At 39.4% G+C, this 25,169-nt stretch overlaps 1 protein-coding gene across 2 annotated transcripts in view; it reads left to right on the forward strand.

Moving 5' to 3' along the window:
• Nucleotides 1-1,550: 1,550 nt before the first annotated feature.
• ABCD2 (ATP binding cassette subfamily D member 2) overlaps nucleotides 1,551-25,169 on the forward strand; it is a 51,344-nt gene continuing 27,725 nt past the window's right edge. Inside the window, exons 1-7 of one of the 2 annotated variants that reach the window (XM_062582517.1) lie at nucleotides 1,551-2,504; nucleotides 3,867-4,047; nucleotides 8,402-8,523; nucleotides 10,897-11,065; nucleotides 14,430-14,524; nucleotides 16,129-16,274; nucleotides 20,663-20,709. In XM_062582517.1, coding sequence (XP_062438501.1) covers nucleotides 1,575-2,504; nucleotides 3,867-4,047; nucleotides 8,402-8,523; nucleotides 10,897-11,065; nucleotides 14,430-14,524; nucleotides 16,129-16,274; nucleotides 20,663-20,709 — 1,690 coding nt within the window. In that variant the 5' untranslated portion in view covers nucleotides 1,551-1,574. The remainder of the gene's footprint in view (nucleotides 2,505-3,866; nucleotides 4,048-8,401; nucleotides 8,524-10,896; nucleotides 11,066-14,429; nucleotides 14,525-16,128; nucleotides 16,275-20,662; nucleotides 20,710-25,169) is intronic. The other variant, XM_062582508.1, reaches the window with a different exon arrangement.

The raw sequence follows: 25,169 nt of genomic DNA on the forward strand, positions 1-25,169 counted from the left end.
ATGACATACACAAAACCAGAGCAAATGTGAAAGCTCTAACTGGAAATCCTGATTAAAAAAACAAAACCCTACACAAGGCAATTTCTTAGCCAGTGTATTGCTGTGCCCTGAAAAATCTTTTAATTTTACTGACAAATCAAGTGGTTGTGAAACCAGGCCTATTTAGTAACTCAAAGTTAGCCATACTGCTGTTTCAGATTTTGACATTTAACATTTATTTTATTGGAGTTGTGCAGTTAAAAAAAAAAAAAAATAGGAGGACATCTACCTAGATCTTCCTTTGGTCCTCACTAGTAAACATTTAAAAAATTCAAAAAGCTCCAAGGTTACTCCACATGCTCTTTACACAGCTTTCCGTGCTGCTGTGGACACAAGTGGTGCAGCTTCCTATGGAGAAGTGAGAAATGGGTCTTACTCGGTCTCGTCTTCCCGGGTTTTTCAGAAGGCACCTGGACGTCACCAGAAGCGGTGCCTGACTTTTAGAAGCAAGGCCATCTCTCTCAAACCTAAGACATTGTTCCTTCATTCGGAAGCTTGTACGTTGTTTTTCTAAATGTGATTGCACTGCATCCGAGGAGGACTATTTTGTAACAGTAATGTGACTTAATGTACCCCTGCACAGGCTGAGTTGGCCTCACTTTGCATTTCCTGGGGAAGGCGGCGAGGGCCTAGTGACACACTTTCCAAAGCTGCCGTTACTCCCCCCCTCTCGCTGCTGCATGCGAGAAAAAAAACCGAATGCATCATCATATACCAGCAGATGTGGGCACGCTACTAGTTTATTTTTAAAGTGGGAAAGAAGGGTTTTTGATAAATTCCGATCTTCTCTTGTGAATTGTAAATACTTCACTCTTACCAAGCCAGTGACTCTGAAAGGAAGCCGGAGGAACAGGCAGCGTGCGAGGGGGAAGCGGCTGAGGGCCGTGACCCGGGGCCATTCCTCCGCCCGAGCTCAGTCACGCTTCTGACGGGAGCCAGCGGCCCGCTGCGCGGGGACCTCTCCTAACGCAGCAGCCGCCCGCTGCTTCCTCTCCTTCCGCCCAGAGCCGGGAAATAAAACAAATGACAGCATTATTTTTCCTAACGCGCCGCCGCCCGCGCCACTCCGGCCGCGCCGCGGCAGGCCCGGGCGCCGCCGCCGGCGAGGGCGGGGAGAGCCCGGCAGCGGGCAGGCCGCGCCGCCGCCCGCTCCTCGGCGGAGCCGCTGCGGAGGCGGCGCCTGCTGCGGGGGCCGGCGGGAGGGGCAGGCGGCGGGGCCTGCGGCGCTAGCGGGCCCGGCTGCGGGGAGCCGCTGCCGGGGAGCGGAGCGGAGCGGCGCGGAGCGGGGCCGCCCCGCCGCGCGCAGCCAATGGTGGCCGTTGGGGCGGGCCGCGCCGCGGCGGGCCGCGTCGCGCAAGGCGCCGCGCTCTGAAGGAAGCGGCGGCCCCGCGGGGCCGCGCTCACTCGGCACTGCCCCGGCGAGGCGGGCGGCGGCGAGCCGGGCCCGGCGGCCGCATGACGAGCCGGCGGGGCCGCCGCGCCTGAGCCGCGAGGCGGCGGGGAGCAGCGGCGCCGCCGGCCGCCGCGCACCCACCATGACGCCCATGCTGCACGCCGCGGCCGGGCGGGCGCGATGGAGCCGGGCGAGCGCCGCGAAGGGGGCTGCGTGCCTGGTGGCCGCGGCGTACGGGCTCAAAATCCTCTACCCGCTGGTCCGCAAGCGCCTGAGGCAGGCGGGCCGCAGAGGCGGCGGGCAGCAGGCGGGGGGCGGCCCCGAGGCTCTGCCGCGCCGCGCCGCCGCCCGCGGCAGAGCCCCGCCGGCGCTGAACGCCGACTTCTTCAGGCAGCTGCTGGCGCTTCGCAAGCTCTTCTTCCCGAAGCTGGCGAGCGCCGAGCTGGGCTGGCTCTGCCTCCACTCCGTTGCTCTCATCTCCAGGACCTTCCTCTCCATCTACGTGGCTGCGCTCGATGGGAAGATCGTGAAGACCATCGTGGAGAAAAAGCCCAGGAGCTTTTTCCTCCAGTTAACTAGATGGCTCATGATTGCCATCCCGGCCACCTTCGTCAACAGCGCCATTCGGTACCTGGAGGGCAAGCTGGCCCTCGCCTTCCGCACGCGCCTGGTGGATCATGCCTATGAGACCTATTTTGCCAACCAGACTTACTACAGGGTGATCAACATGGACGGGCGGCTGGCCAACCCGGACCAGTCCCTCACCGAGGACATCATGATGTTCTCGCAGTCCGTGGCGCATCTCTACTCCAACCTCACCAAGCCCATCCTGGACGTCGTGCTCACCTCCTACACGCTCATCCGCACGGCGCGCTCCCGGGGCGCCAGCCCCATCGGGCCCACCGTCCTGGCCGGCCTCGTCGTCTACGCCACGGCCCTCGTGCTCAAAGCCTGCTCGCCCAAGTTTGGCAAGCTGGTGGCCGAGGAGGCGCACAAGAAGGGCTACCTGCGCTTCATGCACTCGCGCATCATTGCCAACGTGGAGGAGATCGCCTTCTACCGTGGGCACAAGGTAAGAGGAGTGAAGTCCCAGGGCGCTCGGGGACGTGCTGGAGGCGACCCGTGCTTCCCCCGCCGGCCTTCTGGAGCCCGCCGAGTCCCTCTGACATTTAAACCTGTTTACAGCCGGCACTTCCCGTTTCCTGGGAAAATGCAGCCTCACAGGCGGTGTCTGGGGAGAGCAGAGCGTAGTTCCCTTCTGCTATGACATTGTTCCTGTTTTGCAGCTGTATCCTATGTTTTTCTAGAAAGCTTATCTTCTTTCTTGTTTTTCCCCACCCAGTGCATTCCGCTTAACTTTCCAGGCTTTTCTTTTCATCCTTGTTCCAGATTCAATGCTGCAGAAGTCCTTCCTCCCTAAGGAAAAAAAAAAAATCCAGGAGCACCAGAAAGTCTAAGGGAAAACTTTGTGATAGCTCAGAGAGCACTACAGCTTTTGACACTGTTTTGCGTAGCTAAGCGAAGATGCTGTCAGAGTCTTAAAATAGCATAAGTACAGTACTTCAGTAGCCACAGTTACGTAAACTAATAGACTGTTTTAAAGCTACCTTGCTATGGAATGCAGCGTACTTTCATTAAAAGTGAATTTTGACTAAAACATTTTTCAAATGTGGTTTTGAAAAAAAGTTATTTCATGTAAGGTGGAAATGAAAAAAGCAGCCTGAAATATTACGAACGTTTTCATTCCAAACAGCAATTATATGGTGTAAATGGCTTGATTTGGTAGAAGCAATAGTTCCCGAAGCTGCCTATAGTACTGTGCTAAGTGCAACTAAATTAAAACAGTTTCTCCAGTTCCCCCATACATTGGCTTGAACTGAATGTATTATGTCATACTGACTTGCAACTGTCTTTGACTTTAGTTAAACCCCTTGGCATAATTCTCTCTTCCTCTAGACAGCTTGCAAAAACAAGCAGCATTGCATTTCAGGGATCAGCTCTGCAAGCTTAAGTCGGTGGAGAGAACTGGTTTCCTGATGTTTTCCAATCTGAGGAATTTCAATTGATGTGAAATTCTACAGCTATGTCTTCATTAGGAGCTTACCGAATCAGTCTTACTTTGATAGTTAGGATCAGTTTTTGTGGCTGCCTTGTATGTTGCTCTTATGTGTATTAGAGGTCTTAAAAAGTTGAAAATGCCAGTGTGTTATTAAGGGACAATGATGTAAACAAGAACCAAGTCCACTGACTTTTATAAAGCTGCACAGTTTCACTGTGAGAATGTAGCACTGTGAAAGCAGGTACTGCACAGCAGGTGTGATTCAGAAGTCACAGCTCTGGATACCTGATTGTTTTGTGCACATACCTGAATATATCTTGTATGACCATGTTCATCTTTCTTGACTTGTGTAAATGTTTTATTTTTTAACTATAGGTAGAAATGAAGCAGCTACAAAAAAGCTACAAGTCTTTGGCAGACCAAATGAATCTCATTTTGTCTAAACGTTTATGGTACATCATGATAGAGCAGTTCCTGATGAAATATGTCTGGAGTTGCTGTGGTTTGATTATGGTCGCTGTGCCCATCATCACTGCAACAGGATTTGCAGATGGCGGTAATACCATTTTTAATAATTTCCAAATGCTTATTTAAAATTGGGTGCTCAAAAGAATAGACCTCACTTGAATGCCTTTCACATTTCTTTATTTTTCACAGACTTTATTACCACATTTTTGTGGAGCATTTGTCTTGTCTTTAACTTTCAAGCATAACTAGTCAGCTGAGGAAAGAGCAAAAATTACAAATTTGAACACAAACCTGACAAACATCATGAATTCAGGACTCCAGGATACTTGTCTCACATGAGATTATAGTGATAGTTGCATTTCTTATTCATTAGCTGTTGTTGGAATGGCATAATGATTCTTGCAGCTTCTTCTGCTATTTTACTAAATGATACATATTGCTAACTTTCCTGGAGTGCTCATCTCATTCCATAAATAGAGGTGTAATTATAGCTAATTATTCTATTATGTTGCAACCTATTGGAAACCAGCGTTTTCACCTGACTCACTGGGAGAAAGACAGGTGAAGTTCACATTCAGATAGCATCATTTTTAACATCTTGTCACAACTTTCCAGGAGGTCAAATGAGACTCAAGTAGTTTTGCTATTGCAGATGTTATAAACACACACACACAAAAAAAAGACAGCAGAAAGAAAGGCAAGTAAGGAGAGGTAATGAAAAACAGGTCAGCAATTTTGCCTCAGCAGGGTTCCTTATTCATGGTTAGAACCATAGCCTATATTGCAAATGCAATAGGATTCCTTAAGCATAGATTCTACACAGTAAACGGAAAGATCAGTTCTAAGTTTGGGACATTTAACGGAGAATGAGTGGATTGTTTTCAGCACAGGACCTGCTAATTATATTCCAAATCAGGGCTGTCCAACTGGACAAGCTTGGTTCAACCTACAGGAATGACTTCATCCAGCCCCCAAAATTATTTAGATTGCTTCCAGTTTTGCCTGCACGTGGCTAGATGTTCAGCTGTCTGAGCTAGTGCCCATCACATGGCTTAGGAGGGTACTATAACAGGATCCTGGCTGGCATTCTGTTAACAGCTTCAAAAATACCAGACAGACCTATTCTGAACAGAAGAGTTTGTACAAAGCCATTTCACCTCATGCAACTGGTGAAGGTTATCAGCCCACCAGAAAAGTGATTAACTAATTTAAGAGTTATTTTCTAAGGCAGAAATGAGTACAGTCAAGAAAAAGAGTGTTTAATAAACTACACATTGTAAATGTCTCCCTGCCCTTGCAGTATGAAAAAAAAAAATTAAGAAGAATGTCCTTTGCAGGGATCAAGCTGCAGTGAAAGTGTATGGAACAAATGAGTGATAATTCACTCATATTCATGCTAAACCAAGTAACATTGTGATATCCAGGCATAGTGTTTTGATAAATAATTCTCAAATGTGTGAGAAAAGACACAATGATAGCTCAAGTTGTAAAGCTGAGGAATATTTGCCACCAGCAACATAAAATGTTAATGAATAGAGCTTATTACATACCCTGAGGCATGTCATAATGGTGGATTAAAACATGTTATTAATGGTGACAAATCAGCACTGTCAATACCCGTAGAAATACAACAGGTATTCTAAGAATCAGGCAGACTTGGATTTATCACTGATTTAGCTGGCAGAGCAAGGTTGTATGTCTCAGCAGGTCAGATGCAGTTTAGTTCAAATATGAAGAACAGAAACTTTGTTTCTTTATAAAACAGGATTTGTTACTTTAGGATAAATCATCAGAATCAAAAAAATGCATAACAATGGTATCATGACCAGGCCTGAGACCTCAGGTGTAAAGCAATAGATTTTGCACTTCAGATAAAAACAACTTTGTAAAAAAAAAAAATCCTGTAACAAAAAGCAAGAATTATTGGAGGTAATAATGCTTCTATAATGTTTATTTTTCTGTCTCAAAATTGCTAGTTCTGTTGTATATTTGAGGGAAGAAATTAATTGGCAAAGCTAGGATTCTCATTTGAAGACATTTCTCAGTTTTTTTATATTAAAAGACTGATATTGCAAATGTCTTGTCTCTGATTGGTTTCTGGAAAATAACTATTTTTGGAAACAAAACTGTAATTTCTCTAGACCTAGTGACCATATATCTTTTTCTCCTAATACAAGGATGATTATCAATTACATTATGAAAATGAAAAGAGAAATATTAGATACTGTATGAAAAAGGAACTTTGTTGCAACACACCACTTCAAACACTGCAGGCAAACCATATGAAAAATGTTTAAGGCAAAAAGTTCACCAGAAGTAATTTTGGTGGATTAGGCAGATAATATAACAAAATTGTTTTGAAATTATGAAGCACTCGTAAACTGTATGTAATATTAATTTTCAAGTATCCCTAGAAGTATGCTTAAAGGGACCAATGCAGTGGTTTGTAGAGATATCCAAGCTATTGCTGAATGAGCTAGCCTGGGTGCTGGAAGTAACATTAGATAAATTTATCTAGGAGGAATACTGTGTTAGTGTAGTTAAACTCTGGCCAGTTCCTAAATGATCTAGTTTTGGTAGTTTTACATAGCACTGCATAGGCTATAATCCCAACAAGATAAAATAATAAATATATTTATGTTTTTCTGAGAAGTGATTTCTATTTATTTGCATTAATGAATTAAATGAACTAATGAATTCCCTTTATCACCGAAGTTTACTCTTCTTGGTGTGGAAATGACTTTCTAAATAAGTAAGGACTAGATAAGCAAGGGTTTTTTAATCTCTCTTCTTTGCAAGAGCTTTTCTGTCTTTTTAAAATAGTGCATGTCTCTCAGCGTGTTCCAGTTGGCTAGATTGCACTCCACTAGTTGACAGTGTACTGATGCTGTATAATTTAATCTAGAAAATGTGAACGTTTCCCTACTAATTAAAAAAAGTTGTAAAAGACATCTGAGGCCAGAAAGATATATAAAAATCTATGTAGTTGTGGATATGGTATACATGAGCAAGTTTACTGTATGTGGAGTTTACAAAATTTCTCCCCCTCCCTCAAAGGTCCATAGTGTATTTCAGTGATTTAGATATTATTATGCAAGGACACCTTTTTTGGAGATGTGAGTGAAAATAATAAAAAGAAAATAAAAACAGAAAGATAAATCTGGCTTTGGTACAGCATGTAGATTCTGGACACTGTGGAATCTGTTCATGTCATTGAGTGAGAAAGTACAAAAATATTGTTTGCCTTGCCTAGCTTAGCCCATGAAATTACAGTCACATTACACCTATGGGTAGTTTCTCACAGGTTTTCCTCAGCATAACCACTCTGCAAACATCATAGAAAATATTATTAACAATTGATAATACAGGAGTTGCTACACTAGAGCTACCTATTAGTCCCCCAACCTGATACCTAGCAGCAGTCAAACTTTTGTTTTTAACCAGAGCCCCATCCTGCAGCATTCTTCAGCAAATTATATATATATAAAATTATGTGAGGCATAGAACTCCTCAGATGTTTCTTTCTAAATCTTACACATTGAAACTTCTTTAAGTGTGGTTTACCACACACTATTATCCTAGCTTGTGTAGATGCAAACATTAACAATAAAACAAGGTACAGCCTTAAAATATTCAGTATTTAAAATTTTGATTTCTTCAAAAAACGAATTTTGTAAATTTACTGCTGCATAAAAGTTTCCGTAGGTCGGGTGGTAGCAAGAGTGTATGTAGATATGTTAAATGTAAGCATATTTATTCTCACATATTTTTCTAAAACTTATGCTGCTGTTTTCTCTTTGCCAGTTGCTGCTGATATATTCTTATGATATAACTCTCTCTTTGGAGCAAAGGTTTTCTTGCTGACAGAATACAGTGTCATAAACAAAGGATTTTGAGTTTGTTCTTGAATCAGATCAACAGACAAACCTCTGAGAAGGAAGGATTCTATTTGAAAACACACCTATGATAATGAAAGAACTAATTGCTTTCTTAAAAAATATTATCATGTTGGCAGATTTGCATCAATATGAATATTTCCTTTTATATGAAATGATTAATAATGTAAGGTTAAAATTAATAACAAATCTAGCAAAATGCTGTTAAAATCTTTCTCAGATTATTACTTAGATTTCAACTTGCAATGATAAAATTTAGGTTGAAATAATAGGATATTAGAAGAAAAATATCTAGATAGACAGGTAGTAGAAAAGAACAGGATGTTTTGCATAATAAAATTAATTTGATATACTCCCACTTGGTCTTTTTTACCAAAGTATCTATGCTAATTACATTCACAAGTTCTTTTTGGAAAGTTGTCTTCACAGAGCTAAACTTCTCTTAATTTAAAACCTCTTCTATAATAGCTCTCACTTTAACCATGATTTAATTTGTAAATATAATTTTCAGAAGAATATTTTAACGAAGACATTTTTTAATTTTAGAGTTAGAAGATGGCCAGAAACAAGCAATGGTTAGTGATCGAACGGAAGCTTTTACTACATCACGAAACCTACTAATTTCTGGAGCAGATGCTATTGAAAGAATTATGTCGTCATACAAAGAGGTATTGTACGTTAGTCATACACAAAGCAGAAAAGGGAGACAAAAGCAAAATAGAGTTAACATTTAATGTATTTTTTTTAAAAAAAGCCTTTTTAAGTCAAATTCTACTACACTTAAATCCGTGGAGGTCTTTGAGTTGATAGTCCTGTCTTTAGAGTTAAGTGCGCAAAGAGTCTGAAGTGCACAACTGCCAATGTCCAACGTATAGATGTCATCTTGACATCTGTGTTCAAATGCCACCAGGTAGCAATAGAAATTCTTGGAATATGAATACTGAAAGTTCAGGTTCCTCCTCTGTGTGGAGCAAGGACCTCAATTCAGGTTGACCTGTATTCTTATTTTCTGGCCATCTAAACTGTGCAGTCATTACCAGTACCTTCTGATCCTGCTAAATTGTAAGTAATTTTGCAAAGTAGAAAACTTTAACAGGAAAAATCCTTTGTAGAACACCAGATGGCCGTGAGATACAGGATGTTCATCTGGAAGGTTGGAAGTGTTGTTTCAGGTTGTTACCTGAGTTCAGGTAAAGTTGGGCTTTTAGCCATGGTCTCTCCTGGGTATTTGCTATTTGGCAAAAGAAAATAAGACAGCACCATTAGTCTTTGTTATTCTTCTCAACATTTCCTGCCAAATTTGTTTGATTGCATTTTGCTAATCCCTTTCCCTGTGCAGCATGAGGAGGGCCTAGGCAGCTCTTCGAAGATGGTGGAATCCATTACATGGAATCCAGCTGTACTAGCTACAGCTTTTTAAATTGGAGGAGGAGAGGTAGTTTGGAGCCTTCAGGTATAGACTCTGACAAAGTCAGAATCTGTATTTTCTCCACCAGGAACACTTCTAATGGACAGTGATTTTGACCTATTCTGCTTCAGCTGTTTTGCTGCTTGGCTTCTTCTCTAAAGAGACTGCCAGATGACCAGTCGTTCACTGGTGTTACTTCTGTTCTATTTAAAAAATTTAAGTCATTTATATAATATATATATATATATATAATACATAATAAACTTACTGCCATTTAACTTTCGTGTGGTGTGCAGTCAGTACAGGTTCATCTCCAACAAGTGCCCCTGCTGGCACTTTAGGGAATGTTGAGTCCTGGCACAAGCTCCTGCTGAGTTTTCTAGAAAAACTTCAGTGTGAAGCATGATGTTACAATTCTTATATGCTACCTCTGAATCAAATACTGTTAACCCAGTACTTTTTACAGATGTTAATATAATTACTGGTAAAGTAAAACAATGTATACCTTACAGAGTTGAAACATTTGTTGATTAAACTTTTTTTAACTGAGTTCTTCTAGGCATTGTGTGCTTGCAAACCTCCAGGGGAGCAATGGCTCCAGGAATGCGACCAGTACTCCCTACTTAGTCTTGCACAAATTATGAAATTTGCACAGAATTGTGTCTCTTTATATGGGAGTTACGTTGCCATGAGAGGTAAACTGTATCATGGGGTGTACTTTTTTTACAGGAAGTTCATTATTTTATAGCCCTACACTCATTTTCTTGCTCTTGTTTTGCTCTCTGCATTTAGTATAAAAATTCATCTTTTCAAAACTGTCTGATAATAAATTTATAGTAAGATGCCCAGGTTTAATTCCTTGCTGCCAGCAGATGGAGGCAGTTATTTGAGAGCTTTTGTTGATGCCACTGCCAGGTCCCAGATATCTGGATTTCTGTGTTCATTGGGTGGCATCTGTTATAAAAGGCTGAGAAAAGGAGAAAACCTTTAAAGAGACCTCAGCAGCTTAAAAATTCCTAGTTTTAAACTGAGGTCTCAGATTTAACGCCAGTAATCTGGCATGCAACTGACATACTCAGAAGAGCCAATTAATTTCTATAGCATATTCTAGATTAGGGTATGCCCTCATGCTACTTGTTCCACACATAAAAAGCACACCTTTCCCATAGAAGGTTTAGGCAGTACAGGGAAGTGAAAATTAATAATTATGGGCAACAGTGTTTTTCTCTTCTATTGACCTTTATTTTGCTGTAGAATACAGAGGTTTTGATTTTCTCGTGTGATAGGCTCTCTCTTTTGGGATATTCTGATAGTCATTCTCTGTAGGTTGAAAATTTAACAGCTGCATGGAAATCAGCAGTCTCTGCAACCTCTTTATTTAATAGATCTAGAGTAATTTGCCTTCTCTAAAATCTGTACCCCTCAAACTGTTTCCATTTGCTAGTTAGTAGGACATTACAGAGGATAGCACAGAATCTCAAAGAATGAAACGCACATCCTTGATTCTTCCAGAATAACATTTGAGAAGGATTGACCCAAAATAGCTGGGAATGTTTTTCATGTATTTTTCGCCAAGTATTTCATTTATAGATTTATAAAGTTTGACTGAAATGGGGCATTTGTTATTTCACAGGTTACAGAGCTAGCAGGCTATACAGCCCGTGTCTACAACATGTTTTTGGTCTTTGATGAAGTGAAAAGAGGCATTTACAAAAGAGCTGCTGTTATTCAAGAGTCCAAAAGCAACAGCAAGAATGAAGATAAAGTAGAATTACACATCGATGGGCCCTTAGAAATCCAGGGTAATTATTTCACATTTTTATATATTTCTTTGTGTGGGAGTCTTGCTGGTGCAGTGGGACAGTGAACAAAGCTTTTGTTTCTACAAAAAATCCGGCCTCTTGCTTTTAATTTCCCAGAGACCATGTTGCCTCCCATTTTATATTCCTCACATGCTATCTGTGACTATGGGTTTTTGCCGTGCACTTCTAATATATTTTCACTAGGACTGCTCAAATGTTTTTTGAGAAAACTTCCAATGAAAAATGCATTTCAATTACACTGTTATTGTTGGTAGTGGTAATATTGTTATTACTGTTATAGGGGCAGTGCCTGCCTTCTCCTGACTCTTTAAATGTTTTTCAGAAAACTGAGATGTTAGCTTTTTCATCTGGAAACACACTGTTTTATTTGGGGTGGAAGGGAAAGAGAGCAAGGGAGCTGTTTGGTAATTTTTGACAAGAGTAATAATTTGTTGTCAGCTTCTAAAAACCAGCCTGTGTTTTTTTTTTTTTTTTTTTTTTTTTAATTTTTTTGGTCATTTAGTGGAAATTTTCAAGTGAAAGTGTGCTGACAGAGTGCTGACAACCCTACCTCTCTCCTCATCTTCCAGATGATCTGATCCATGACTGTACTAACCATAGGGTGATTGGTTTCCTCTATCCTTTTCATCTTTTCTGGGGCTATCCATCAGTACACTATTTATTCCTCCTATCCTTTCTAGTGCCAGTATCTTTCTTTTTCCATTCTCTCCTTAGCATTTTCTGTGCACATACATTTCTTACTGTGCTGTTATGTACCATCTCTCTCTGGCTCTTGCATCCAGCTTCTCTCTGAGCTACTTCATATAGCATTTGCAATGGGCTTTTCACAGTTTTCCCAGTAGATTCTTCTACTTCCTGCCTTGCCTTTGCGTTTGAAAAGCCTCATTCCCTCCCTCTGGCCTCTGAAAACTTAAATCTAGTTAGAGATGAAGGCACTGAAGTGCTTTTTATGAAATAACTTATTTCAACAAATTTCGATAGTGTTGCCCTTCAGCACAGATTTCTCAAAAATTGTCTGACAGGTTTCTGCAAAACAAACAGCCAGATGCAGTGTAGTGGCTGGCTGTGGAAACAGCTGATTTCTTGATCTTGTAGATCTTGATAATATTTGGCAACCATTAAAATAAGTGATACTTTGTAAGTGTTACATTTTGTGATGTCCCAGGAAAAAAGAAAGATTTTGTAGTTCATAGAGAAATAAAATAATGCTGGGGTCCTTTTTTGTATAACTGTGTTTTAAAAGCAAGTATAGTTTAAAAACAAATATAGATATAAAAGAATGTTGTTCGTGTTTGCTTTTAGTGTAGTATACTAATACCCTGCACCTTTTTTCTCTCTAGCTTTTTCCCAAGATTTGATTCCACTACAGTTGCAAACTTCATCCAACCTAAATTCTTGCTAAGTCGCTGTGACTAGCATTTATTACTGATTGGTTATTGGCTTTCAGAGGCATCTAGCCAATAGGAAACAGGACACAAGGACTTAAGGAGAATTTAGGCCAGATGAATCTAGGCCACAGGCTCCATGCTTTTTATGACAAGTTCCATTGTAATACTGTTTTTCCTCCTTTCTTTCACTCTTGATACTTCAGAAATCCCTTCAGAATGGAGTTACATGTGGATGAAAGCACAGATGTTCAGAGGCATGCATAAATCTCTATTGTTGAAAAAGAAAAATCTTAGTATTGGGCTTCCAAAAAGGGTTTGTTTTACCACATAGTACTTACTTGCTTTTGAACCATCCAATATAAATTTTTGTCACTAAGGAATGTCTATGTTGCACCCTACATTTACTGTTGTCAGTAAGTATACTGAGAAAACATGAAAAGTATTACAACATTTTAAACAGATAATAGTTCTGCAATATATATTTTATCTAATAATTCAGAACTTTTAAGTTGAAATATAACTTTATACATCTTGCAGAAATACTGTCAACTGTGTTTCTGACTGCATACAAAAATGCTTTAAAAGCCTACCAAGTGTGCAATCAAACACTCTAATGTTAGGAAATGAGAGTTAAGTTTACTTAATGCTTGTATAATTTACTACTTTTTGATCATAGATTTATTTTAGCTAGAACTTTGCACTGTATCTGCACTTCAAAAACTTGAATGAATCTGCTTGAGATAGTGAAGGATAATTTTCTGTGGAAGAGGAACGGAGATACCATTGGATGAAGGCTAAATCCATCACAAATATTCGCTCTTTTGGAGTGACTGGATTGACCCTATTTTGCAAAACTGCCTTGGCCAAATCTGTTTGAATTTTCATAAAGCTGTCAAAAGACACATCCCCAATGATAGGTAGATCTACTAGATGCATATCAAGTGCTTCTGTAGGAGTGTGAAGACAGTAGAGCTTGTTAGTGTTATGAGAAAACTACGTTAAAAAATTTTGACTAGCAAAACAGTTTATTTTTCCGTAATGTCATGTTGGATATCTCAGGACTGTTTCAGATAAAACTTATTTTAGGGGAAATAAAAAAGACAACTTGGGCTGATACATGGCACAGAAATCCTTGCCCAAATTGTTATAGCTTGGGCAAAGTTGGAAGCAGTTTAACGAAGATCCTCTGAGTGGAAAATGTAAGATTTCAGCCTTAACTGAAGGAAATACTCTCAGGTCCGCTTATAATAAGTACACCCTTTTTTAGTTCTATTTTTCGTTGTTCTGGTGGATGTTTTAAAAATTCCAGAAGAGTTTACTTACTAGTGCTTGTGAATTTGTTACAGAATAGCCAAATGTTTAATCAGTGTATTTGTATATTTAACCTTGCACAAAATCTAAATAATAAGTATAGATACTAGAGTGAATCATATATATATTTTCACAAATACAAAAGACCTTTACAGTTTCTGTGGCTTCAGGAAGAAATTAAGGTAAGCTATTGAACATTTCCTCCTCTGCTGTTGTTGCTGGAGGAGCCTGAACTGGGTCAGAGCTAGTGATAAAAGGAGCTTTCGTTTTCTAATGAAATCTTCAAGAGAAGGGGAACTAGTCTGCCTGTGTCTAAGGCTGTCCTTGATCATTTCTGCTGATGGATATTGATCACCTATTTAAAACAAAATAGAGAGAGCACATGTAGGATATGAAAAAAATATGTGCTTCTAGAGCTTTATTTATGATGTATTATATGATGTATTGTATTTATGGTGATATACAGTTTCTTTCTGACTACTTAAGGTCTGTCATCCAGATTTTCCACTAGGGATACCTGGAGCACATAAAAGAATTGTTCAAAATTCACCAATTTATACTTCTCAGTCAGGCACGGAGACTCTCAGATGCGACTGCTTAGTAGAAATTTCCACTAACTTTACATTTTTTTCTTTTAATTCTAGGGAGAGTTATTGATGTTGATCATGGAATTGTATGTGAAAATGTTCCTATTATTACTCCGAATGGCGATGTGGTGGTTTCCAGACTGAACTTCAAAGTAAGATGATATGCAAGAATCTTCTGATTGTTGCCATCACATTAACATAAACAGGACAGAATACATGTACCTTATGTTAAGTACTTGGAGGAGCATATCGATAAAAGGGGAAGTCCAGAAAGGTAGGCATAGTAGTTCAATAGAGGCAGATATGTGTAGTTTATCCTGCTCAGAGAAAGAGAAGAGAGAATTTCTGGTGCTGTTGCCAGATGAAAAACAACACCTGCAATTTTCAAAGGGGTGTGGGAGTCTGCATCTATCTGTTTTAATTTCAGTTTAACTGGGATGCTTTATTCCTGTAGGTTCCTTTAGAAATCTGAGTTCACAGCAGTAGTGAAAAAACTGAGTCTGCAGTTTGACTTGATTACCACAAGAGCAGTAGTAACTAATAGTTGACAGCATAGTTGACAAGCTCAGCTGTGGAGTCTTAACTCAGTAAAAGCTTGGATTGTTTTCAAAAAGCTCTTACAAATACCACTTGTTACCTGCTTGCAGTTTTAATAAATGACCTGTACTGAATTACTCCCACATATGCCCTGATCTTGTGTTCCACTGCAGACATTCTTATTTTTAGAAATAGATGAAATTATCAGAATGCTAACATGAATATTTATAGCAGGTCCTTTAATTTAGCTAAAACAGAGTGTTCCTCATGTCACCTCTATGTATGCATAAGAATTAGTAACCAGGAAGACAGGGTCCTAATTATAGCAAAACTTGCAATGACTTCAGTGTAGGAATGCCAGTTTGTAAAATTACAGCTTTACAGTCAAGCAGACAATGTGATTGTGACATTGTGGTTATAAATAAATATACACTCATATATACACAGATTAATATTCAAATGAATAAAAACCTCATCACACCCAAATTAACACTGCTATTTAAACAGGAAAAGGCATTGTGGTGTAAATTTTTCAAACTGTTTGGTCTTGCTTACATAGCTTATGTTAATGTTACTGATGGGTGCGGTACTGCTCAGTACACTGTTACCCCCTTTAGGCATGATCCACATTAGAATAATTGATACAGACTGAGGTGTATTGATATTATGATATAATCCATGGAGTTTATAGGTATATTCAAACATCATAAAAGTTAGTAACTGATTGTCCTTGATGTATTATGATGCCCTAATACTGAAACAAATGCGAGCAAGACTCTGAAGGAATTATCTGTTAATGTGTTGAAAGGATTATTGGAAAGCATTGGAATTAGTTTATATTGTGATGTAAATCTGTGGATCTATGGATGTGTTCTGTCTCTCTGAAAGTAGGGCTCAATGTTTTTGCAACATGTTAGAAATAAACTAAGCTCAAATCTAAATTCCAAGGCACAAAGTACCTAAAGAGTTTTAAAAAAATTTCCAGTCTAATGATTTGTGTCCTTCCAGAAAACAATATGTCACTCATTTCAGCCCATGTGCTATATTTGAAACCACTGTTTCTAGAACAGCTACTTAAAAGATGTGCAAGTTATTCATAGAATAATATGATAATTTGATGTAAGTTCTTGCATAATTCACTTCAGGATCTTAGACTGCCTTGTGTCATATATACCACATAGTAACATCTTTAATTCTTTTGTTTTCATTATTATTGTAGGTCCAGGAGGGGATGCATCTTTTGATCACTGGGCCCAATGGCTGTGGAAAGAGTTCCCTTTTCAGAATTTTAAGTGGTCTGTGGCCTGTATATGAAGGAGTTCTCTACAAACCCCCTCCACAGCACATGTTTTATATACCACAGAGGTATGTATGTGTTTGCTGGAGTTGATCCTTTTTTTCTGGTTATATGGATTTTGACCCTGCTTCTCTTGTTTTCAAATCAACAATATCTAGAGCCAATTTAGAAGGTGGTAAGTACCACCTCCTGTGTGGAGAGTCTTTAAAAAAGCTTCCTTCTGTTGGTGATGCAAATCTTCAGTCACTGAAAAAGGGGAGCTCACGTATTCTTGTTAGCTCTCCTCATGGCTACTGAGTGCTGGATGATTGTGTCATGGGAACAGACGAGAATCTGGAACAGATTTGAAAAAGACCTAATAGGTCTTAATTCTGATTTCACTTTAAAACCAAAAATTAAGACAAGTGAGAATGTTTTGGTTTCCAAATTTTGAATTGTTCAAAGTAATTTTAAGAACTTCAGCTTTTACAATACAAAATTTGAGTCCAATCCATTATTAACTGTAAATTGCCCTTTTTATATAATATATGCTCATTTTGCTAAGGAAAACATTGCTTTTTTTAGGCTTCCTTTGTATTCTGATTTGCTGTTGGACCTCAGAACATGGTTTAATACAATTGAGTCTAGAATATCTCTTAGAGACATCTAACAAAGTTCTTCTGCAGAAGCAAAACAAAACACTGAGAATCTTTGATTATTTTCTGTAGTTCATTTCTTCCCATGGACAAAAGAAAAGTATTTATGGTAGGGTTTGTGGTCTTGCTTAAAAAAAAGAGCTATAAAGCTGAATGGAAAATATTAATGTATAAATAGATCATTCTTGCTGCAGATGAAGGTAAAATAGAAAAATTACATATATTTTTTTCTAATTTATGTATAATTTACTGTTAGCCAATGTTATAGAAGTTCTACTTGGAGGAAATTTGGAAATTGGAATATATCAGTTAAAAAATGCTAGATTCTACTGGAACATGTTACATTATTTTGGTGCTGTTGCCTAGAAAAGAAATTTGAACTGTGATGTAGACAACCGAAGTAAATTACATGTATATATTTACCTGCACACAGTCTTCCTAACAGAATAACAAAATGGTCATTGGCTCTGAAAGACAGAGAATTAAAACTGACAGATTGATACTTTCTGCTGATGCACAGTTAATCTTGGGGCTAATTACTTCAAGGGATCATTGAGGTCTAATGAAAATGAGGTTAGTGAGAGGCAGGTTACTTGGTATATAGTTCAGCGTAATTCGTGTGTTGAACTGGTGAGGATGAACTCTCCTTATGGACAGTTTACGGTAGAATTGTTCATTTTGGGATCATTTTAGAGTTTCTTATACCTTCTCTATAGCATGTAGAAAAAGAATACTGAACTACATGGCTGACTACTTTGGAAATAATGCCTATGTTTTTATTCAATGTGAGATTTTAAGAAGTTAATTCAAGAATCAGTGGTTTTATTACTAATAACTAAGGATGAGCATCCTCCAGTGTGAGGAAGCGGGACAGAACTGCCAAGACCCGAACCAGAGTTTCAGCGAGAAAATAAGTAATTTTGTTAAACAACAGCAACACTCATAACTGACCACATTACTTGTTTCAAAACAGGGACCCTTGCTGTCCAGCCCTCCTCTTTACCTTGAGCAGACTAGGAATAGTGCAGAAAACAGCCTTAGGATATTTTTTAGATTTGAGAAGAAAAGATACAAAGAAAAGCAGTCCCTGGTGTTTTTCTCTGCATCTGAACCTAATTTAATTTGCCAGCAAAACTTATAACCTATATTTCCCTGTGCTAGAAAAAACTAAAGAATGAGACAAGATAGCCCTTTGGAAGGAATCATTTCTTTTTAAAAAGTCTTTCCTAGTCTATTTTAACTTTTCGCTCTCCATACCATAGAGATTTTGCCTCTCCTGTCTGAAACAGTAAACAGATGTCCCAATTGCAGGTGTGGTTTTGTGGTGTGCATGGAAGTTCACCAGGATGTAAATGGAGATCATCAGTGCATTTCATCTAGGTCATCAAATAGATTGTATCAATGTTCAGCTACCTCTTGCATAGCTTGGTTTGAAATGGAGACATGGAACTCAAAGGTGAAATATGTATGTGAAGTTTCTTCTTCAGTTGTTATTCTGTGGCTTTGAAATTAGCAAGAGGTTTTAAAAGTAAAGCCATACATTTTTTGCCAGTGTCTTCATGAAACAAACACTTAAGAGCACTTTTGCAAGAACCAGACTGTTCTGGGCAGGTGAGAGGTTGTTATGTGTTTTGCAGTTGAATTCCTAGCTTTTCTCCCTTGTTTGGACCTGCACAAAAGTCTTAAATTCATCAAACTATGCACTTCATATAGAATAGTTAATTTTCACATTGATTTTCTTATCCACAAATCTCAAAAACTATGTCTTTGCAGCACCTGTACGAGATTATTGAAAAAGTTATTGTCCTAATTTTGTTTCTGGCTCATCAATGCAAATAGAAATTAAATTTCATATATTTTGAAGTGTCTGTTAAAGTTGGGTGATCAGTTTGAGATACACAGGGCATTTGTTTTTGAAAATATTCAACATTTCACAGCATGTTTTATGTTCAAACCTGGTCAACTTAAGCCATGTTTGTGAATTCTCTGGGAGCATTTCTGGAAGTCTGCTCCTGTCTGTGTCATGTTTTGCACACACAAAAAAGATTATAGCCAGTGATAAGTTGTGAACATTTTGGATTGAGTAAACCAGTTTCTACTCTGTCGTTAAATCAAAGGTAAAGACTAGATGTCAAAGGCAACATGCAGTGACATGACCTTTGTGTGGTGAGAGCCTGAACTCTAGGCCATCAGTTTTCTGAGCTCTGGGGTTTCACTGCTTCAGGAAGTTGGAGCAAAGTGTTTTACTCAGTGTTTCTCAAAACAGTATTTCAGAATCCTCATGGGGCAGGACGTTCCTAAAATCGGTTTTATTCTCGGACAGAACAAAAGCATTTCTGGAATTTTTTGTTACAGAAAACCTTGAGTTTTAGCTTCTTTTATCCTTTATACAATCACAACTCTTTCTCAGACCAACATCTAAGGCTGACTTGCCTACAACCCTTCTCACTTATGTCCGCTTTAATCTGTGCAAAAAAAATGACTTATCTTCTCTTCAGGCAGATTTGCCAAGGTGCTAGCTGAGGGGATTGAATCGCATCTGCTGGGTTTTGATTTTCATAAAAGAGATTCTTCTCTAGCTATTTCCCCCACTTTGCGGTGCTGGGAGAGTTCACTGCAGCATGCCTCTTGTCTTCTGTGGTGCACTTCAAAAATTTCAGTAAGAAACTGAAATTCAGCCAGCATCTTCTCAACCAAAGCAGTGTAGTGATTGGCCCCTATCAGGCAGCAGACCCTGAAGGTGTCACTCATATACAGTGCATCTGTGATAGCATCGCCCAGGAGAAAGAGTGCAGCTTGGGAGTCATGCTGCTGCCATGTTGTTGCATGGGGTCAGAGCACGAGTGAGTCACGTTGCTGTGTCTTGGCTCTGTGCCTCCATATGAGTTGCTTTTTTGCCCTATGTACTTGCTCTCTGAACATTCTGGTCTGTCAAGCGTTCAAGTGAGGAAGGGCAGGGTCTGGTCCAACCTTGCTTCCAAAAACATCGAGTTTGGTGAGACATGGGAATCATGACCCTGGATTGTGGTCAAGGTCAATGAGAAGGAAGGAGTAGCATCCTTCAGAGGGATGTAGAAGTCCATGAAACAGCTTCTGGAGACCACTGCACAGAGCAGAAAAATAAAGCTTGAAAGAGATTCAGTTTTAAACAGAAGATTATGCATTTCTGAAACCATATTTGCAAGACATCTGCTGGATTTGTAGGGCTCTTGGATGGATTGCTTATGTGGTCCTGGTTCTTTTTGCTGCCTTTATTCTTCTTCAAAGTGTTTTAATAGTTCATTTGTTTACAGCCTAAATCAGTTACACATCCAGCTGGGGGTTTTCGTCTCCCTCTTCCTGGCTATAAAGTTCATTTAGAATTTCTGTAGTGGTTTGTAAATTGTTCTGAAGTACTGAAATGAAAGCAAACTGCTGCTTGTGTTAGCAAGCAAGATCCCACTGGAGTAATCATTTTGTTTATTAACCTGTTACAAATTGCTTCTTGGTCAGAATTACCTTCTATTTGTTTATTTAGAAATAATTCTAAAACAACAGGCTGGAAAAAAGATAGTACCCTGCTTGTCTTTCACTATATATATATATTTCAGCATAACTCTAGGGCAATTTAGGGGCCAGACTGAGAGGATTTAGAGGGGACTTCGTCTCCGAAGTGGTAGGACAGTATCACATGGATTCCACCTAGGTCACTCTCTCATATCATGGGATAAGTGACAACTGCAGCATAACAGAGGGCTCTCAGATTAGTGGACGTCTGTCAGGGCAGTGAATTAGGATCACCACATTGTGTTTAAGCGTATTCATTATGTTTCTATTCTAAGGACACAGAGGGACAGCTCTCCATACGTGGACAGTTACACCAGGTCTGGTAAGGGCTTACTTCTGCATGCCTAGGGCTGAATGTAGTTCTGTGCCAGCTTAGTGGCCATTTGTAAGAAACTCATCTGCATGTGGTCAGTGGTGATCACAGTGACTGCTAAATAACAAAAAGCTCAACAGTAAATAGGAGCTAACTGAAAAAAGTACTATTTTTTATCTTTGTGATGTTCTAATATTCCTAATAGTCCAAAAATGCATGGGAAATCACATGGCTGTGTTGAGTTCAAAGCTACACACAGAAGTATAGAATTTAGAAATGTGATTTATTAAAAAGTGCATTATCTCTTTGTATATTACTAATTTCAGCAGCACTGCAAACATTTTGTAATTAGCTCTACTTTAAAACAGGACCTTAAGAATCCCTGTCTTACTGTCTTTTTAGATTGCTTAGCATCATTATACTGCTTTTATTTTTTTTCCTCTCTGAAGTAATTGTGATTTCCCTCTCCCCCATATATAGGGCTAAGCCCTGCAGCATTTGTCCTTAATTGGTCTCAATTCTGCTGGATGCAGGTAGGACAAACTAGCCTTCATAGGAGTAGGGAGAGAGAAGCCCAACGATTCCTGTGAGCATGGCTCTGCCACTGCCTCTGATTGGCCTGTAAAAGAGGAGGATGGGCAGAAGGGAGGAAGGCTTTCTGGCTTCTCTGTAAGCAGCCTGGCATCATAGTGGTGCTAACAGTGGCTTCTTTTCAAGGATGAATCAGTGCTAGGGACTAGTCACATGGGAATGATTGTCACAGTTTAACAAGTTGCCACTACTGGAGCCGCAGTAATTGGTAGAGTGCATGCTCTTATCCCTCCTTTGCAAAGTAGAATGTGTTTCTGTTAACTGCCTCTACATTCCTCTTAATTAACCACTCAAGAAGGTAGCATGAATGAAAACATGTGCATGCTCTAGGAGATAAGGGCTCATTGTTCAAGTCAAAATTCAGAAGCATTATTTGAAATAATAAAAACATTAACAAAAATGCATAGTGGGTAGCATGAGAACCAATGCTAGATCTACATGCAAGATGAACACAAGATGTATTCTTAGCAGCACTTAGAGATTTAAAGGAACAGTCAGTCCTTTCATAGTGTAGCAGCATTGTGTCTGAAGGTAGCCTGATTTCTCCAGACTGTGCCCAGTTCTTACACTTTTTTTGTCTTAAAACATGGGAGGTCATTCTGTCTCCGTGGAATTAGTAAGCTCTAGCATACAATTCCTCCTACCATTTACTGTCAATTCTTTTTTTCTCTCCAACTCAAAACATCAGCCTTTTCAGCTGTAAGGAAACACAGATTCATGTTGACTTTCATTTACTTATTCTCCCTCATTTGATACAGATGCCAGCTGAAGTTCACACTGAGATGTTTGCAGGTTACCTTGACGATGGTACAGGAATATTCTTTAATGCCTCTGCTCTGTAAAGCATCAGTTCAGTGTATTCAGCATCGGTTATTGATATAAATTATTCATCATATTCTGCTCTCTGTGTCTTACTTGCATTGCAGAATGTACCGTGCAGTTCCTGTTGGTTCCTTAAACTTCTGTCATGACTCTCCAGTCTTCCTAGTGGAGCACATCTCTAAAACATTCATCAGCATTTCCTCTCTTTTTTGAGGACTGAATCACAGGCTACATAGGAGCATGGAGTAGTTCTTAGTCAACTGTAGATCTTTTCCTTGTCAGTTGTTAATGTCTTTTCTCTTCAGCTTTTTTTCCAAATGTAAATTGGGCATCTTTGCAAGAGTGATACGTTTCTCTAGTAGTATGTATAATTTCTCTTTAAACTACACGGTGTTCAGGTAAAAGATCCACTTTCTTAGCTGTCACTATGGCAGTCCAATTCTTTATTCTCTCTATCTTTCTGTTGCTCATTCAAGTAGAGTTCTAGCATTTCTTTTTTTCAGCGTCAGGGTTGTCAGACACTAAAATGGACGTAACCAGAGATGCAGTGGTGTCAAATATTCCCTCTCTTCATCATTTAAGATGTGTGTAACTGTGTCTTACTCTTGTCCTATTAATGCTAGGAGAGCATGAAACAAAAGTTTAAATGTTTCTCTAGACTTCTTAAGCTCTGTTACATTTATTCTATTTTTGATGTTTTATCTTGGGTTCTTTTGCAAGACTTCTCCTATCTGATCTTGTTCCTTCTGCATTCTAAAAATATTCTTGGCTACTAAACAAATTTGCACCAACTACTTAGATATATTTTCTCTCCTCAGCACTATTGAGTAATCCAAATGCCTGATGCAATTTGCCACAAGTGGTCTAAGCATATACATCATGTGGATGAAACTAAGCAAGGAGTGTTTCAGTTCCATGTCAGTAATATAAGTAATAAAGTAATAAAATAAAAGTGATATTTATTATCTTATTATTATAAACACATAAACTGCTGAAGATTATAGTGTGATTCCAATATTATCTTAAGCATGGAGGTAGTTAGCAAGGCCGTTGTAATTAAAAGCTGGTTGTTTTCCAGACAATTCTTGATTGCCTAAACAATTTAATCTGCAAAATGGATGTATTCATTTTCAGATACTCTATATACATACATGAAAGTATGCACATGTACAGTATGTGTAAATAGTTCTTCTGTATTAGACTTTCTCATTACTTTATGGTCTATTGACCAGAGAAGTAAAGTAGCCCAAGTGAAGTGCTGTGCTAGGATGCCTTTGTGACTTCTGTTGCCTTAGCTCACCAAAGCTCAGATACCTCTATACAGTGTTTAAAGGTTCACATCCTAATTTTTCTCATCAGCTCACAGTGCTGTGTCTTTGACTGTAATCTCTTTCGTGGGGGTCAGTGTGGGTGAAACTGTACTCTTACTGCACATGGCAACACCAACACTTGCGATGTTCGTTGCCCGTCAGCATTTTGCTGATAGTACACGTAGTATATTTTGCTGATAATGGGGTTGGCTTGTTCCTTTAGTGCTCCACTATTAGTTCAAGTGATGCCTTACAGATATTGGGTCTATCTATGATACTTATTGTCATCAAGTTTATGGCACTCCTTTTATATATGTTTATTTTCAAAGTTCACCACTTATCAGACAGATGAATAAAAGGCCTGTGGTAGATAGCCCTTAACATGAAATCTAACAATGTACTTAGTCACACTTATTCACATAGTCACACTATTTTGAGATGGCTTTGCTGTGAGGGATTGGCTGCTACTTCAGTTTTTTGGGTTTTTTTGTTTTCTTTTTTTTTTTTGATTAATATGAATGAAATGAAGTCAAGTTAACAGGTTGTCTGCTGTTTATAAAAAAGGAGGCACTGCATCTGTGAGGACTGTTAGGGTATCCTCTTAACTAGGGCACAGCCTTTCCCATTTCATTTTAATGGGACTCATGCAGAAATGCTTGCATTTCTCCATCCCAATTAAAGGGAGTTTCATCTTTCTTTACCTAGACCAGAAAAGTTCTTGTCATGTTGCCACAGAGGCTGAGGCTTTGCCTGCCAGGATCACTGGGAGACTCTCTGATTCTACTGAAGACTCGCTGACAGCCGTAAAGTGTGCAGTATTTTAATTTGTTGTATGTGGTGACTGAACATAGAGGTATCAGTAATCACAGTACCACTTGTGAATAAGATTCACCTAAGCTAATAGCCAGAAATGGAAAATGGCTTTATGGATTAACTGTTACTCCCTCTCAAGCCACCCAAGGTGCCTTCCTTACTGCCCAGACACAATCTGCTAATTAAAGCACAGCTTACAAATCTTTTCTGTTATCTAGGCAAAGAGTTGCAGAAATCCCAGACTGGAGGCCTTAGTCAGCATGCTGCATAGGGGTTTAGATTTAAAATGTATTTATTTTAAAGGCTGCAGCTAAACTAATGTTTGTAGAGGACTTTGGCATGCCCTAGGGTTTTGGTCCCTCAGTTCATTCTGACAGAGAGCCTGATTGGAGAAAACTGTGGCCCTAGGAGAATTCTACACTGTAGAAAACTGCAGTGTGGGTGAGGAATTGAGAGATGTTGATACATGCTCAACTTTGATCTCCATATGGAGACAGAACACAGCCAGCATGAATATCTGGACTTGGGAACTTAAGAACACTCTCAGGTCTGTCTCTCAGTCAGGGCTTAGTCTCTATTTCCTCACAAATTCGAAGCTTTGAATTAGGAAAAAAAAAAGGAGTTCAAGCAGATGAGGAAAAGTATGTTGTTATTTTGTGTTTTATTTGAGGCTCATGCAAATAATGGATTTAGCAGAGTAGATTGTAGCCATGCTGAGTGTGTTCTGTTCAGTCCTCATCTGGATTGTCCCTACTTCAGATCCTTAAAACCTATCATGAGCTGAAACAACTTACCAGGTTGCATCATATGATGAGACCATATGTTCTGAAGGAGACCAGCTGGGATATCTATACCTTAGATTCTATCTGCTAAGAAGGCAGAAGCTTGGGAACTGGTTACTGGACTTGCTATTTTGTTTTGCAAGTATCGGTG

Source organism: Rhea pennata, chromosome 1 (genome assembly GCF_028389875.1).
Source record: "Rhea pennata isolate bPtePen1 chromosome 1, bPtePen1.pri, whole genome shotgun sequence".
Taxonomy (NCBI): domain Eukaryota; kingdom Metazoa; phylum Chordata; class Aves; order Rheiformes; family Rheidae; genus Rhea; species Rhea pennata.